The 18,016-nt window shown below is 42.1% G+C and overlaps 1 protein-coding gene and 1 non-coding gene across 2 annotated transcripts in view; both read left to right on the top strand.

Annotated features, from left to right (window-relative positions):
• Window positions 1-522: 522 nt before the first annotated feature.
• The window catches only part of ADGRG4 (adhesion G protein-coupled receptor G4), an 89,286-nt gene continuing 71,792 nt past the window's right edge, over window positions 523-18,016 (top strand). Inside the window, 2 exon segments of the mRNA XM_042973976.1 lie at window positions 523-559; window positions 2,069-2,665. Of these exon segments, the coding sequence (XP_042829910.1) occupies window positions 523-559; window positions 2,069-2,665 (634 nt within the window).
• Window positions 5,886-5,958, top strand: TRNAK-CUU. Its single transcript has one exon. It is a non-coding gene; the product is annotated as a tRNA-Lys (tRNA).

The raw sequence follows: 18,016 nt of genomic DNA on the forward strand, positions 1-18,016 counted from the left end.
GATCGTACTAATTGGTGCTCCCACGACAGTGTATTAAAATGACTTGTTTCCTCACAAGCTTGTCAATGCTGGCTATTCTCAGTCTAAAGTGCTATCATTTCAAAAGGTAAAAATGGTTATCTCCTTGTTGTAACTTGTGTTTCAAAAATAGCGAGGGGCCATCTTTTTATATTTCTGATGCAGTTATGTTGCATGTTTGTGTCCTTTGGCAACTGGCTTTATATGAGTATATTGCAGAGAGGAGGGGCCCTGTAGATAATATGGGATTATGATACATTCTCCTTTAAAGGACAAATGAGCCTTGGAGATTTATGCTCATCATAAAACCTGTTCTTAAACGTTGTATTTGACGTCATTTTGGGGGTTGAACAGAAAAGCAGTTAACCAACCATAATCGAGATTTGGGTTTCATAGTGATTATCGCCTTGTGGGATGACCTCTAGATTTATTAGCCACATGAAAGATGATAAGATAATATAATCACATAAGCCAGGGATAGAAATAAACATTTGCTCATCCACCATGGACAGTTCAGAAATAGCTCACTGGCAGGTGGATGGTATGGGTTCCGGCACATGGCGGGAGGCGGGGGGTGGGGGGTGGGGTGTGTGTGCCCGTGTGTGCGCATGCGTGCGTGTGGGCAGGCACGTACTTGTTTGCCTTTGAAAGACATCAGTGGAGGAATGGAGGGCGAGAGAATATTGTAGGGCTGGAGAATACCTAGAAGCTTTCATCTGGGGACACCTTCCAGAAGCAGGGAAGCGGTCACTTCCTGCCAGCCTTTGTAGTGTGCTGTTCTGGCAGGACACTGTCAGTTGTAGAGTGGCGGTCCCAGTGTCACATCCCTAATGCAGAGAGAGGTTGGAATTCTGTTCTGTCATAAAGCTCTTTTTGGTTTGTCAGGTACCGTGCTGGGGCTGGAATTAGGTTGATATTTGCCAATTCTCAGATATTTGCCTCGTGGCCTGGGGTGTGAGGTTTGTAACGCTGATACTGTCACCATTCACCAATGGCTTCCTGTGAAGCAAAGGGCATGCTCAAGTTTAAATTTTCATAGATATTGCCAGATCGACCACGAAATGACTGTACCGATGGCCGTGTTCTTCAGCAATGTTTGAGAGGGCTCGGCATGCATCATCTCACTTAATCTTCAAGCTTGTAAGGTCACTAGATAGGGGTATTATCTGGTGTAGATTATAATGTGAATGGTGGGCCCGAGTTGTGCCTGCATACTGGGGCCCTGACTCCCCATTTTATTGAGGCAAACGTTGAGGCATGGGGAGGTTAAGGTACTTGTTCAAAGTTACACAGCTGATGAATGTCAGAGCTGAGATTCCAACCCAGGCTCGTTGACTCCAGAGCCAGCGGTAACTGGGTCCATGGCCCCCTGGAACCTCTTAAAGATACGCAGCTCCCTTGGTGAGGAGCTGGAAGGGGGAAATTGGGGTACATTCAAGGCAGTGCCATTTATCTTATTTCTGAGTGCAGACAGAAGTCTTGAAGCTTCGGTATTGTCCGCCTGGTCACCCTCCGGGCCCCTGTCGGTGCCTTCAGCGAGACGCAGTCTCCAGAGACAGAATAAATCAAGTAATTTGGCTCAGGAAAAGGCATTGCAGAAATAAATTGCTGTTGCACCATGAATATAATAAGGCAGTTAGGTAGATGGAAATAGCTATCTTTTGATTACACGAGCGAAGATTATGTGCAGCAAATTTTAAGTCCAAGCTGCCTTTTCTTTGGCCTCTTCCCTGCCAACTACTTACATACTTCTAGCTGCCTCCCCGAAATGTCCAGCTGGTGTGTGCTCTGGGAACACTAATCTGACTTTTCATATTAGCGCAGGCAAAATATAATTAGGAGGAAACTCTTCTGCCAAAAACTGTCACATGCCAATGTCAAACAGAGATGATTTGTGTATCTCCATTATTTGGGCTGTTTTGCAGCAGTATTGACTCATAATGGTATTGTGTAACCTGGATATGACTATGTGGCCAAAGATGATAAAATTGAGTTTTTGTTACTGAAATTTCATTTGCTTTCTCTTTCCCCTATCCCCAAATTTGGACAGATGCACTTTCACTGAAAGGAAAAAGACTGGATTTTTATGGAAGAGCTGACACGTACGTGAGCCTGACCAACACGGTTCCTGAACTCAGTCGATTCACAGCATGCATTGACCTGGTATTCGTGGATGACAAATCAAGCGATTGGATGGCCTTCTCCTACGTGGGCAGAGAAGACATAGACCTTGGACTTGCAGGAGACCATCAGCAGCTAATACTGTACAACTTGGGGAGGACTTTTTATATCCGTTACCAACTGACTCCGTTTCAGTGGCATACAATCTGCTTGATATGGGATGGTGTGAAGGGCAGGTTAGAGCTCTTCCTGAATACAGAAAGGATACTGGTAGTGATGGATCAACCACAAAGCCTGACACCTAATGGGACTCTGATTCTAGGACATTTTCTCCAGAACTGGGACAGCCGGGTTAAAAGCCCACTGCCTGGCTTCGCTGGCAGCTTGTACTACTTTCAACTCTGGGACCACGTCCTGGAAAATGAGGACTTTATGAAGTGTTTGGGTGGAAACGTAGTTAGTTGGGAAGAAGATGTTTGGCTCATCAACAAGGTCATCCCAACTGTTGACATGAGACTGCGCTGCTGTGAGTAACTTCTGAATTGTCCTCCTAGGCAAGGGTTGTGCTGATGCAGTCGTCTGCTTGCTGCTCTGGATGACCCACTCTTGGCCAAGGCTCTGTTTTCTTCAGAGGGGCCCACGGTTGCCACCATTTTGTCATCTTTTTTTTTTTTAATGTAGGACAAATACTATTTTCTTTCCTTTTTTGTGTGTGTTTTATTTTGATATGATTTCAAGCTTGCAGAAAAATTACAACAGGACAGAGAACTTCAATATGTTCTTTACCCACATTCACTGTTACATTTTCCCCATGTTTTATTCTTCTTTTTCCTTCTCTTTCTTCCTCCATTCACACACACACACACACACACACACACACACGCACACACACTATCTGTTTCTTAATCATTTGAGAGTAAGTTGCAGACATAATGCCTCATTACCCCTAAATGTCTCAAAATATCTCAGTGTGTACTTCTTTAGAATAAGGACATTCTCTTTGTGGAACACCGATACAGCACGAATATCTAATTCATACTCCATATTCAAATTTAACCAATTATCCTACTAATTTCTTTTATAGCTATTTTTTGATTGGTCCAGGATCCAATTCAAGATCATGCATTGCAGTTAGTTACCACGTCTTGTTAGATGAATCTGGAACAGATCCTTAGTCCTTTCCTGTCTTTCATGATGCCAATTTTTCCCATTACTGGCGATGATCATTTGATTCTGACGATGATTCTAGATTTCTCCACTGTGCAGTTGCTGTTTTCCCCTTTGTAATTAACTAATTTCCGGGGGGAATATCTGGAGGCTATGTAAACATCCCATTATTATCAAACTTTCACCCAGTAGTTTTACATCTATTGATGATTCTTGCCTCAGTGACTTGGTTGCATAGTGATGATTTTTAAAACTCCATTATTTTTCAACATGTATTAGTTCGTATTTTATTGTAAGGGAGAGTGTTTTCTTCTTCCACATTTACTTATATATTCCTTCCGTTGTTTATGTGTTTATACCAACACGAACTCATGGATTCTTCCCTTATTCGATGGGTTACAATCTGTTGCTATCATTTATTTTGATGTTCAAATTGGCCCTCTTTTGGCCAGTGGGAGTCCTTCCATCTGGCTCTTGTGTCCTTTTGACACATTCCCAGCTTTTTTTTTTTTTTTTTTTTTGAGTATTTCCTTAGTTTCAGCACAACAGGATGTTATAGGCTCATCTTGTACTTTTTCTGCTAAGCGCAAGAATCAGCCATTTTACCAAGGAGTCCTGGGTCCTTTTTAGCAAGCAATGGGATTTATAAACCAATTCATTTTTCTTTTGTGAGCAATGATGATGTTAGAGAACTGTTTGGGATGGAGTTCTTGTAAGAAAACTGGCTTTTTGGAATGACGCATGTTATTTTTCTCCTTCTTTCCAATTTCGATGAGAAAATATAGGGTTGCTTTTCTCTGTACAACCCCATTCTCCCCTCAAATCCAATCTTTTCCACCCTCAGCAGTAGCAGGTCCTGAGCGTGGGTAAAGTCAGTGATAACAACATCCAGATGGGATTTTTTTTTCTCATTTCCTGAAATGTTCACTCATTTTTAGGTTTTATTGACGATTCTTATGGATTTGGGGGAGAGGTATCAAGGGAATGAGGGCTAGACCCATGCTTAATAGGCTCTCACAGATTATATAGATATGTTTTCACCAGTGGTCTGGGTACTGTTTGAATTAAGGGCAGAGGCGCATTCCAGAGGGTTTCTGTGTTTCTTGGAGATCAGACTAAAGCAAAGGAACAGGAATGCTATTCCTTTGGGTGACTACCTGAAGGCATTTGGTTTTTCTCTTTTCTGAAGCCTTGGAAATAAAAGAGAATAGTCCTAGCTGGCTCTGATTACAAAAAGGAGCTAAGGACTAGCAGGTTAAGCCTGAACAGCTCACCCAAAGCAGTTTAAAGTAACTTTATCTTTGATCTAAAGAACCGGAAGTATGGCTCTATTAAATCCATATGCTCAGGAGTGGTTTTTGAAAACCTAATCTGGCTAGTGAATTGCTGTGACCTTTTCTACCACTTTGCTGGTAAATTGCTAAATCTAACTGATGCGTTAAAGTGCTAGACAACCCCCATTTACTTTGCTCTGTTGTACACTCTTTAATGTACAATGTATCTTCTTGGTCTGATTGAGTCCTGATAGGCATAATACACAAATCATCCAACACAGCAAAAAGGAAAAGAAAACACAATCTGAAATGACAACCAGCAAAAGGAGTAGAAAAGATTATTTCTACTATTCAGGTTTCTCAAATGTTCTTTCTAAACCTTAGACCAGGGGTCCAGAGGTCCAGAATGGCCTCGATGGGTGGGCAAAGCCCTTGAAATTGCATGCAACATACTAAAAATGCAAGATGGAGTCTTTTTTCCTGAGGACAAAGTCTATAGTTTCCATCATATTCAAAAGTATTTTGATAAATTGCTACATTTTACAAAGTTCTTTCCCTGTACCAGGCATGTTACAGATGAGGAAAGAGAGGCTCAAAGAGGTTAAGTAAGTTGCTTGATGTCACCAATTAAATTAGTGGAGCTGAGATGTGAGCAAAGATTTGTCCTGTTGCAAAGCTCGTGTTCTTTCACCCCCGCACCGTGCAGGACTATGTCTAGGGGTCTGTGGCCCCCAAAAGATTATGACCACTGTTTTACAAGCTTCCTTTGAAGGGATTTGCTGGTGCTAATAACCCACCTGGGGCAATTCGGCTACTGGCTGCAGCTCACCACAGAAGGAGCTGTAACACCACAGAATTTCTACCTCCGTCCTGGCCACATGACATATGGGGAAAAGGGGGCAATTACATGAATAAATAGGAGTGATTACAACATGCCTAGCTTCAGCTTTTGCCTAATAAACTGGTATTTATGGTCCATAGAAGGATGATGACCTTTAACAAATAAATTTTAGTGAGCACATTGCTAGGTTACAAATCTCAATAAATCTATTGACACATAAATTATATATGTATATATTTATATATTCATGAGAACAAGGCTTTTGGGGAACATTTCCTGAAAACCACGAACCCTACCTGGACTTAATAAGCAAGTATTCACTATAGCTGGAGATGTCTCTGGAATATTTAGACAACACAGTGATAAATAATAACAACAGCAAGTTGCCAGTCATTAGTAATTTAATTTTGGAGTCGTTTTTAAGCATCTTTTCTCCGGTTTTAGAAATTACAAATGCAGGTGGTGCCTGGCTGGCTCAGTTGGTAGAGCATGTGACTCTTGATCTCAGGGTTGTGAGTTCAATCCCCATGTTGGGCATGGAGCCTACTTCGAAGAAGAAAAAAATAGGGGTGCCTGGGTGGCTTAGTCGGTTAAGCGTCTGACTTCAGCTTAGGTCATGATCTCAGTTTGTTAAGTTCGAACCCACTTTGGGTGAGCCCTACTTCTCTCTCCCCCGCCAACCCTCTTTCTCCCTCCCTCTCTCTACCCCTTGTGGGATTCTCTCTCTCCCTCTCTATGCCCCTCGCTCACTTGAGCCCTCTCTCTCTCAAAAAAAAAAAAAAAAAAAGAAAACAAAGAAAAACTTAAAAAAATTACAAATGCAATACATTATGGTTGTTTATTATATGGAGTTTACTATAATATAAACTCAAACAAGACAAAGTACATGAATATAAAGTAAAACCTACCCCACACCCTCTCCACAGAGGTATCTATTCTTTTAGATTTTTTTTCTATAGATTTATAATGTGTGCTTGTGCGTGTGTGTTTTGTTTTCAAAAAAAACCCAAAAATAATATATGCGTACATACATATTATTTTATCATTTGATGTATTTTTAACTTAATATTATCATGGATGTATCAGTACATTTAGATCAACCTCATCTGTTTTTAGGGCTGCATTTATCCATTGTATAGATGTACTATGATTTATTTAACTCACTACTGATGGGCATTTAAGTTGCTTCCAGTTTTTTGCAGTTACAAATAATGCTGTAATAAATTTCCTTGTACGTACATCTAGGTATACGTGGGCTAGCAATTTCATAGGGCACATTAGTAAAAGTAGAATTGCAAGGGAAAAGAACATAAGCTTTAACAATTTAAATTGATTTACCATTTTTACTAGCTATTTTATTAATTTAACTATTCATTAAGATGGGTTTCTTTTGGGGCACCTGGGTGGCTCAGTCGGTTGGGCGTCCGGCTTCGGCTCAGGTCATGATCTCATAGTCCGTGAGTTCGAGCCCCGTGTCGGGCTCTGTGCTGACAGTGCAGAGCCTGGAGCCTGCTTCGGATTCTGTGTCTCCTTCTCTCTCTGCCCCTCCCCTGCTCATGCTCTGCCTCTCTCTGTCTCAAAAATAAAAACATTAAAAAAAATTTAAAAAAAAGATGGGTTTCTTTTGGGGGTGCCTGGGTGGCTCAGTCAGTTAAACGTCCAACTTTGGCTCAGGTCATGATCTCATGGTTCATGAGTTCGAGCCCTGCATCGGTCTCTGTGCTGACAGCTCAGAGCCTGGAGCCTGCTTCGGATTCTGGGTCTCCCTCTCTCTCTGCCCCTCTGCCACTCGTGTTTTGTCTCTCTCAAAAAGAAATAAACATTACAAAATTTTTTAATTTTTATTTTATTTTTTTATTAAGTAGCAAAAATTCTTTTTTGTTTTTTTTCATTTTATTTTTTATTTTTTAAAATTTACATCCAAAAAAAAATTTACATCCAAATTAGTTAGCATCTATCTAGTGCAACAATGATTTCAGGAGTAGATTCCTTAGTGCTCCTTACGCATTTAGCCCATCCCCCCTCCCACAACCCCTCCAGCAACCCCCAGTTTGCTCTCCACATCTATGAGTCTCCTCTGTTTTGTCCCCCTCCCTGTCCCCATATCATTTTTGCTTCCCTTCCCTTATGCCCGTCTTCCCTGTCTCCCAAAGTCCTCATATGAGTGAAGTCATATCATCTCCGTCTTTCTCTGACTAACTTCACTCAGCACAATACCCTCCAGTTCCATCCACATAGTTGCAAACGGCAAGATTTCCTTCCCTTTGATTGCCGAGTAATACTCCATTGTATATATATACCACATTTTCTGTATCCATTCATCCATCGATGGACATCTGGGCTCTTTCCATACTTTGGCCATTGTTGATAGTGCTGCTATAAACATGGGGGTGCCTGTGTCCCTTCGAAACAGCACACCTGTATCCTGTGGATAAATGCCTAGTAGTGCAATGGCTGGGTCGTAGGGTAGTTCTATTTTTAGTTTTTTGAGGAACCTTCATACTGTTTTCCAGAGTGGCTGCACCAGCTTGCATTCCCACAAAATTTTTTTAAAAGATGGATTTATTTTTTAAAGTAAAAGCAATAGATACACTGGTAAAAATTCAAACAGTGAGTAAGGACATAAATTAAAAGTAAAAGCCTCCCTCTGGGCTGATGGCTCAGAGCCTGGAGCCTGCTTCCGATTCTGTGTCTCCCTCTCTCTCTGCCCCTCCCCCGTTCATGCTCTGTCTCTCTCTGTCCCAAAAATAAATAAACGTTAAAAAAAAATTTAAAAAAAATTTAAAAAAAAGTAAAAGCCTCCTTTCTCGTCAATCTCTTGCCTTAAGTGCCTCTCCCTGAAAGTGATGAATGTTAACAATGTCTTCTGTATCCTTGCAGACACAATGTAAAGCTTGGTTTACCTGTAAATAGTCTTTGTTTTTCTTTTTGACAATTGGGATCATCATTATGTGCATAGTCTTCGTATCTGTTTTAAAAATCCATTTAATCATATATTTTGGAGGCATTCCCATATCAGAAAATACAGAACATAGAGCTGCCTGATTATTTGGGAGGAGGGTGTGGGTTAGTATGAGAGAGTAAAGGTCTCCTATAATTTATTCGACGACCTCTCTTTGAAGGACTTTGAAGTTATTTCCAGGTTTCAGCTGTGACAAAGTCTACAGTGTTTTAAAAAGAATGGTTGGGGGCGCCTGGGTGGCTCAGTCGGTTGGGCGGCCGACTTCAGCTCAGGTCACGATCTCACGGTCCGTGAGTTCGAGCCCCACGTCGGACTCTGGGCTGATGGCTCAGAGCCTGGAGCCTGCTTCCGATTCTGTGTCTCCCTCTCTCTCTGCCCCTCCCCCGTTCATGCTCTGTCTCTCTCTGTCTTAAAAATAAATAAAAAAAAAAAACGTTAAAAAAAAAAAAAAAGGAATGGTTGGTGACAGGAATTTCTTGAGGTGACCATTAGGGACTGAGCACAACCTGAATTTCCCCTCCAGGTTATGTTGAGTATAATCGCCTAATCTTAGCTCAGACACATGATCCGGCAAAGGATTTGTTCTGAGTTGTGAATGTACGAAGACGAAGAGTCTTCCCAAAGGCGCTCAGACGAAATGAGCCCCTGGTTATGGAGTTGAGAAATCCCCTTGGAAAAGAGTGGAATAACATGAACCAAGCCCATCCCGGGAAGGCTGCACTGTATCGAAACTCAGAGCCCCTGTATCGGTGGAGCTATTGATTTGCTCAGGTTTATTAAGAGATCTAATGCTCCAGCTGCTTTAGAATTACTATGAACTAACCATTCTTAGAATATGCAGAGATTGATGATATCATTCATGCACTTTCTGAGGCCTTTGTTTGGCCCACTATTAAGCCCGCTAAGCAATTATCAGCTCTGATAGGAAAGGTTCCATAGCGATGGGTTCTACTAGCTAAAAGGCAATTTGGTTTGGCCCTTGTATATCAAGTCTCTGGGCTATCCTCGTTTTTTATCACGAAAGGTAAGCAGAGGCTGTTTGTAGTTTCCTTGAACTTCCTTATTTGTATTCCCCTGCACAGGGTGACGTTCTCCTATAGATTCAGAGATAGACGGTTTCACCTGTCTCTCTCCCTGTCTCAGGATTCATTTTTCATGTCTTTTCCTGGAAACTGAATACAGACACCATTTTGAAACATGTATATTTTTGTCATTATCTTAAAGATGCTCGTTTTGTATTTCTTCTGCCCCATGGGCAGATCTGTCTGTAGCAGTTTCTGGTCACTATTATCTCTCACAAATCTAATAAACACATTCTGAATTATATTTCCTAAGGTCGTGATTGGAAGAAAAAGCCAGATGCAATATGTAGGCTAGAAAACCACAAAGATTTAATATGAGGTGATATACCCAAATCATAAGCAGAATTTGGTACCTTAGCAAATGTTCTACTTAATATTCTGTTGGCAGGTACACCTGCAACAAAATGCCTCATAAATATTCAGCTACTCTATACCTCTGTTCTCTAGCTCCCAATGATTACAATAATACAATTTTGTCTAGAGTGAAGGAGCAAATGGCAATTAAGCCCACAGGCCCCTGTGAATTAGCGTGGATTATCCCCACTTTAATACAGAAATACCAAAGCTCATGCAAATCATTTGTGCAAATGATCACTTGTTCACAAGTGGAAACAGAATGAATGTGGCAAAACATGTTTGCAAGCCCTTCAAAGATGGAGGCCAGACTCCATGGCTTCTGTGGTCCTTCCAGTAGGAATGGACGTTCAGTTATCACTCAACTACCTGCACGGTGTGGGCTTTTGCATTTGCCTTTTTTTTTTTTTCAATTGAGATACCTGTAGAGTCACATGCAGCTGGAGATCCCTTGTACAATTTGCTCTGTTTTCCCCAAGAGTAACCTTTTACAAAGCTATAGCATAACGACCAGAATATGGATGTCGATACAACTCGCTAACCGTATTCAGATTTCTCTAGTTTAATACTTGTACCCATTTGCGTGTATTAAGTTCTACATAATTCTATCCCCTGTGTTGATTTGTGCATCTAGCACCACAGTCAAGGCAGGGAACACTTTCAATACTGCAGGGATCCCTCCTGTTGTCCTTTATAAACACAACCACTTCTCTCCTGCCTTTCTCCCCGCTTCCCTCTGCTCCCCACCTCCCTAACCCTTGAAAACCCCTCATCTGTCCACCATTTCTAAAAGTTTGTCATTTCAAAAATGTTAATAAATGGAATCAGACAGTGTGTAACCTTTTGGCATTGGCTCTGCCCCCACCCCCCCATCAGCATTATTCCCTTGAGTTTCCTCCAGGTTGTGTGTATCCATAGTTTGTTCCTTTCTATTGCTGGGTAGGATTCCATGGTATGGATTTTCCACAGTTTGTTTAGACATTCACCCATTAAAGGGCATTTGGACTGATTCCAGGTTTTGGCTATAGCCACCCCTCAAAAAACCCCCACCACACCCTGCTACAGTCTTTGTGTACAGGTTTTTGTGTAAACACAAATTTTCCTTTCTCTGGGACAAATGCCCAGTAGCGTCATTGCTGAGCCGTATGGTAGTTGCACGTTTAGTTTTCTATGAAACTGTCAGGCTGTTTTCCAAAGTGCCAGTACCTTCTTATATTCCTACCAGCAATGGATGAGTTATGCATTTTCTCTCCATACTTGCCAGCATTTGGTGTTGTCACTATTTATTATTTTAGCCATTCTGGTAGTGTGTAGTGATGTTTCGTTATGGTTTTAATTTACATTTCCCTGGTGCCTTATGATGTTGAACACCTTTTTCTATGGTTATTTGCCATCTGTACATCCTCTTCAGTGAGCTATTCATGTCTTTTGCCTAGTTTTAAAAATTGGATTTGTTTTACTGTTGAGTCTTGAGAATTCTTTATATATTCTAGTCCTTAGTTGGATATATGTTTTGCAAATATTTTCTCCTAGTCTGTAGATTGCTTTTTAAGATCCTTTTTACACGGGCTTTCATGGAGCAAAAGCTTCTAGTTTTGATGAAGTCCAATTTATCAGTTTTTCTTTTTGTGGATCATGCTTTTGGTGTCAAGTCTAAGAACTCTTGGCTTAGTGCTCATTTTGTACCATCCAGCCTTGCTGAACTCACTTCTAAGTTTCAAGAGTTTTTTGTTTTTGTTTTTTTTAAAGATTCCTTGGGATTTTCAACATGGACAATCATGTAATCTTCAATGACTTAATTTTTTTTATTAAGTAAACTCTACCCCCCAACATGGGGCTCAAACTCACAACCCTGAGATTAAGAGTTGCATGCTCTACTGAGTCAGCCAGGCGTTCCTGCAATGCCTTTTATTTCTTTCTCTTCTTACTGGAATGTCTCTGCTTCCAATAGTATGTTGACTAGAAGTGGTGAGAGCAGACATTCTTGCCTTGTTCCCAGTCTTGGAGGGAAGACGTTCAGTCTTTCACCATTATGGTTGATTTTATATGTAAGTTTCTTGGTTATGTTCTTTATCAGGTTGATATAAATGCTGTCCGTTCCTAACTTGCCAAGGGATTTTATCATGGATGGACGTGCGATTTTGTCAAATGCTTTTTCTGTATCAGTTGAACATCTCTGCTAACCCACTGTAATTCATTGGCAGACTTGGGGTTTGAAATAATCTTTAATTCCTATAAATCTTGGTTAAAAAGCTATTGACTTTTGATTGGATTGCCTTTATTTGGAATATGAATGATTCTTCAAGGCAGGTATCGTTTCAGGGCATGGCTATAATTTGGGACCCCCATTGAGTTTCAATGCCCAGGCCTGCAAGGGCACCTTTCTGTTTTGGTTTAGCACAGTGATACTCTCTTCTAAGGTTTATGTCTCATTATTTTGGATGATTGCTTATTCTTGAGCTATTCAGCATGTGCAGAACTTGGCTTTTATTATCTAAGTTTGTCTTTCCTTGTTTTTTTTTAAGGTGGAGTCTCTTCATTCTCCTAGGTTTGTGGTGGTTCTGTGTAAATTGAGGGCATGCACTTATGGGTACTAGATAATTGAAACACTGACATGTACTGTCTTACTTCTCTACTTTTTCCATCTGTGGAAATCTCATCCTGTCAGCACTGTACCTCTCTGGGCCTAATATCTAAATGAAGTGGTTGAATACAGTCTCCAAGACTTAGTTCTAGGATTGTGTGATTCGGAGGTGCCTGGGTGGCTCAGTCAGTTAAGCATCTGACTCTTCATATCAGCTCAGGTCAGGATCTGGCGGTGACGTGATCAAGCCCCGAGTGGGGCTCCGTGCCGAGTGTGGAGCTTGCTCTGGATTCTGTCTCTGAATCCCTCTCTGCCCCTCCCCTGCTCACGTGCTCTCTCTCAAAATACGTGAACATTAAAAAAAAAGATTCTGTGATTTTAATTAAGGAAGACTTGAGTATTTGTTAATAAAGACACTAGAGGAAAAACTTGGTACACTAATCCCTCTGGGAAAAAACTCTCATCTCAAAGATTCAATGGGAGGTTTGCTGAAATATAAATCCAGGCTTCGGATTCAAGTGAAGTGATGTAAGTTGCATTATCTTCCAAGAGATACCTGGTACTTAAAATGCCACCTGCTTGACAATTTTGTTCAATTCATCTGTTTTTCCTTTTCTAAGTTTCATGCTTCTTTTGAGACGCTTACTGGCAGTGTTAATAACAATTAACATCTATAGCTCAGCCCTCTTCAGATAAAAATATCATACCTAACTCCCATCCTCTGTGTTCTGAAAGAGTTTCCTGTTACTCATCAGGACTCCTGTAACAGTGCTTTTTGAATATTGCATCAAAGAAGATAACTTGGACTTTTGCGGTATTCAGTATTTTATTGTTTTCCTAAAAAGTAAATGCAGCTCCATCATGAATCATTTGTAAAGAACTGGAAATTGTGTACTCTTTCTCAACAATTAGTGTATTCATAGAGAGTGATTCAGGCTCTGGGATGCCACGCTCCTCAAATGTGATATAAGTGACACTTTAACAGCTTTGCTAAGCCAGTTGGCTGTGGTAAAGCCATCTGCAAAAATGGAAACCAAAAAACCCTGACAATTCTCCCTCTGCTTGTGGTTATGGACAAATTTGAAGGCAGAAAGCTTGAAATAAATATTGTGCTGTAGAAGTGTAGCAGTTTCTCGACGGGGCCTAACAGAATGCGAATCTCTGATCATCGAAACAATGTTGGAAAATTAAGTGGGAGAGTACTTTTTATATAACGTAGACTTTTCCCCTTATACATGTGTGTGGTGACCTTATACATGTGTGACTTTTGTCAACTCTGACTGTACAGTCAGTTGCAGACTTCTGATTGCCATTCATTCTACTTGCTAATGACCACAAAATCCTAAAGAACATCCTACACACATCTCAGAATTTCTATATATGCAAATTAAAGGTAATTTTAATGCTCAAGACAGTGAGACAAGTTAGTAGATTGTCTACCCCACCGTAATTATTTCTACATCATAAGTGATAGGCTTCCCAGGTGGATGAATTCAAAATGCTAACTTCCCAATGGTAAATATGCATGATTTCATTCTGGGTGATCTGAACCAGAGAAAAATTATGACTCAGTCTTGAATTTTACTATATGCACCATTTTCACGTGGATGTTCTTCACCCCAAATTGCACTTATCCAAGTCAGAACCGCATATTTTTCTTCTGAGAGAGGCTGCCTTCCCAATTTTCCTATTTTCTATGAGTATCACTGCTATTCTCCAAGTTGCCCAAAAGCAAAATTTGGGTTCTCTGAGATTTCCGTCCTCTTCATCTCGTAAGCTTCTTCATTACTCTAACCTGTCAATTCTTCCTTTAGGAATCCCAACATGACTCTTATTTCATTCCAACCCCTCGTCATCCACTTGTTCCGTTAGCCTGCAAATATTTACTGGACACCTACCATGTGACAGGCCCTATGCCAGGCACTAAGGTTACACTGGTGAGCAAAGAAAGAGGTGGTCCTTGCCCACATGGTGTAGTGGGGAAGACAGACAGTAGTGATAAGCACACACCAGTGTAAAACTGCAGATGTGACAACTACTGTGAAAAAGAAGTATGGGCTGTCATAAGAGCCTAGAATAGATTGGTTTGATCCAGTCGTGGAGGCGAAGGGAGGTAGCAGTCTTCCCTGAGGAAGCGATGCATGAGCTTGGATCTGAAGGATGAGGAGAAGTTAATCGAATGAAGAAGGATGGGAAGAACATTCCAAGTACAGGGAGCAGCACAGGGGGTGGTCTTGTGGTGGGAAAGAGCATGCCAAATACTGGAGGACTAAAACGAGGCCGGTGGGCCGAAGCCCAAGAAACAAAGGAGAAACGTCCTGCAAAGTGAGGCTGGACAGGTAGGTAGGGGCCAAACTGTGTATAGCTTTATAAGCTCTATTAAGAAACACATTTGTTTTTAATCCTAGGAGTCATGGAAGGCCACTAAAGGGAGCTAAATGTGTGTGTGTGTGTGTGTGTGTGTGTGTGAGAGAGAGAGAGAGAGAGAGAGAGAGAGAGATGATCAAATCTGCATTTCAAAAAAGATCACCCTGATTTTCTTATGGAAGAGACTGGAGGGGCACCAAGAGCAGAAGCAGAGATCAGGTGGGAGGCTGTGCAGCAGTCCAGGTGAGAGGCCAATGGGGGTTTGGTCAGGGTGGTAAGTGATAGAGATGGAGATAAACAGATGGAGTCAAGAGCTATTTGGGAGATAAGAGTTATAGGACAAAATTATGGGTTGGCTATGGCAGGCGAGAGAGAAAAAGAAGGAGACAGAGGGAGAGGATTTTGCCTTGTGCAATTGAACGCATGATGATGCCATTCACTGAGGGAGTCCTGACGGAGGACCCGGTTTGGAGAGAAGACCGAGTTCAAATTGGGGCATATTGAGTTGGAAGGGTTAATGAGATAGCCAACAGATGTCAAGTAAGCAATTGGGTATACAGATGTGGAGCTCAGAATAGAGATCCGGTCGAGAGATAGAACTTTGTCATTCATCTGTGTATAGGTGTAAACTGGAATATGGAGGTGTGTGAAGAAACCATAGGGTGAGGGGGCGCCTGGGTGGTTCAGTCGGTTGGGCGTCTGACTTCAGCTCAGGTCATGATCTCACAGTTTGTGAGTTCGAGCCCCGCGTCGGGCTCCGTGCTGACCGCTCGGGGCCTGGAGCCAGCTTCGGATTCTGCGTCTCCCTCTCTCTCTCTCTGCCCCTCCACAGCTCACGCTCTGTCTCTCTCTCTCAAAAATAAATAAATATTTTTAAAAAAAGAAAGAAAGAAACCACAGGGTGAGAAGAGAAGAGGTGCTTGGACCAAGCTTTGAGGAACTCTAATATTTTTTTTTTAATTTTTTTTCAACGTTTATTTTATTTTTGGGACAGAGAGAGACAGAGCATGAACGGGGGAGGGACAGAGAGAGAGGGAGACACAGAATCGGAAACAGGCTCCAGGCTCCGAGCCATCAGCCCAGAGCCCGACGCGGGGCTCGAACTCACGGACAGTGAGATCGTGACCTGGCTGAAGTCGGACGCTTAACCGACTGCGCCACCCAGGCGCCCCGAGGAACTCTAATATTTAATGACTGGGTTAAATAGGATGGGTCTGCGAAAGAGATAGAAAAGGAGTGGCCAGAGAAGAAGGAGAAAGCCCAAGAGCATGTTATGTCACGGAAATCAATGAAAGGAGTATTTTAAGAAGAAGGGAGTGGTCAACATTGTCCAAAACTGTTGAGAGGTAAAGTAAGATGAAGACTGAAAAAGTATCCATAGTATTTGTCCTTATGGAAGCCATTGGTGGCCTTAGTGGGTGTTGTGCAGTGGAATGATGACAAAAAACCCAGTTCAGTGTGGGCTAAAGAAAGGAGCCGGGGAGGGTGGAGACAGCCAGTATAGATAAACTTTCTTTAAAGTGGGTGTGATGGGGAAGAAGGAGACAGGGCAGTACCTGTAGAGGGATGTGGGGCTTTTATTGTTTTTAATGTTTATTTATTTATTTTGAGAGACAGATGGAGAGAGAGGGAGAGACAGAGAGAGGGAGGAAGGGGAAGAGGGAGAGGGAGAGAGAGAATCCCAGGTAGGCTCCTCGCTGTTAGTGCAGAGCCCGATGCGGGGCTCGATCCCACGAACTGTGAGATCATGACCTGAGCCGAAATCAAGAGTCGAACACTTAACCGACTGAACTACCCGGGTGCCCCAGATGTAGGGCTTTTATTTTGTATTACAAGAGACTGGAGTATGTTTTAAATCAGGAAGGAAAGGCTCCTTAAGAAAAGGAGCCATACCTGCCGGTGAGGGATAACTGAGACAGTAGCACGGCTGAGTTTCTGATCACTTCAATTATTCTGTCCCATGAAGTAAGGGGCACAGTTACGGAATAAACACGGGGCGAGGGGGCAGAGTTTGGTAATGAGGAAGGCTTCAAATAGTTATTGTAGAGAGTAGTAGCAAAAATTGAGCAGAGAAAAAAGTAGGGTGGCTGGGCAGTGTGAGAGGCTTATTTGGGGTTGGTGATCAGGAATTTATAGAAACACTAATTCATCCCCTTGTGTGACCACGGCCAGCAGTGCTTGACCTCTCAAGTGCAAGTATGGGGGCGATGGATAGTCGGGTTGGCTCAGAGTTGATGGGAGTGAGGTGAGGAATAGGACTCTACCAGCCTCCTAAAGAATCTCCTTGCTTTCAGTGCCTTCCTGTTCCTACCCATCCTGTACACTGCCACGAAAGTCATTTGCTTTAAAGACTACTTTTATTCATTTCGTGCTCCTCACTCGAGAATCTACATCCTTTCCAAGGGTGGAGTGCTTAAGAGCATGGATGACAGACCTTGGTCTGAACTGTGAACTTGAGCAATTCGTGTAAAGTTGCCAACACTCTGTTTCTTCACCTCTAAAGTGGGAGTAGTGGTAATATCCACCTTATAAGGTTGTTAGGTGTATTCAACGAGATAGCATGGGGTGCCTGGCTGGCTCCTTTGGAAGAGCACACAACTCTTGATCTCGGGGTCATGAGTTTGGGCCCCACGCTGGATGTAGAGATTACTAAGAAAAATAAATAAACTTAAGAAAACTACTAAAAAAGAAATGGGATAGCATTTAGTACAGTGCTTGGCTCATAGTGAGTGTGTGGAAGCTGCTACATTATCTTCTGTTACCTGTTTCTCCACCCTCCCCTTCAAGTTACATCCTAGTCTGACATTCTTTCCCAGCCCTACCCAACATACTCCTTCCCAGCTAGACTGATCTTCCACTGCCTCCACATTCATTGCCACGAGCCTTTGATTCTCCACCCAAACCCCATCATTTCTCAAAGGCCAACATCTTCTAGAAGAAAGCTTCCTCATTAGTTTGAAGCCTGTGTTGATCTCTCACTGCACTGATCTCCCACTGCAATTCAGAGACATTTGGAACCTGGTTGTATTCCATTGTTCACTTTTTTTATTTATTTACTCAAATTTTTTCCCCATTTATTTATTTTTGAGAGATGCAGAGAGACAGAACATGAGTTGGGGAGGAACAGAGAGAGGGAGACACAGGATCTGAAACAGGCTCCAGGCTCCGAGCTGTCAGCACAGCCTGACACGGGGCTCGAACTCACAATCTGTGAGATCATGACCTGAGCTGAAGTCGGATTTTTAA

This window comes from Panthera tigris, chromosome X (assembly GCF_018350195.1).
Source record: "Panthera tigris isolate Pti1 chromosome X, P.tigris_Pti1_mat1.1, whole genome shotgun sequence".
NCBI lineage: Eukaryota > Metazoa > Chordata > Mammalia > Carnivora > Felidae > Panthera > Panthera tigris.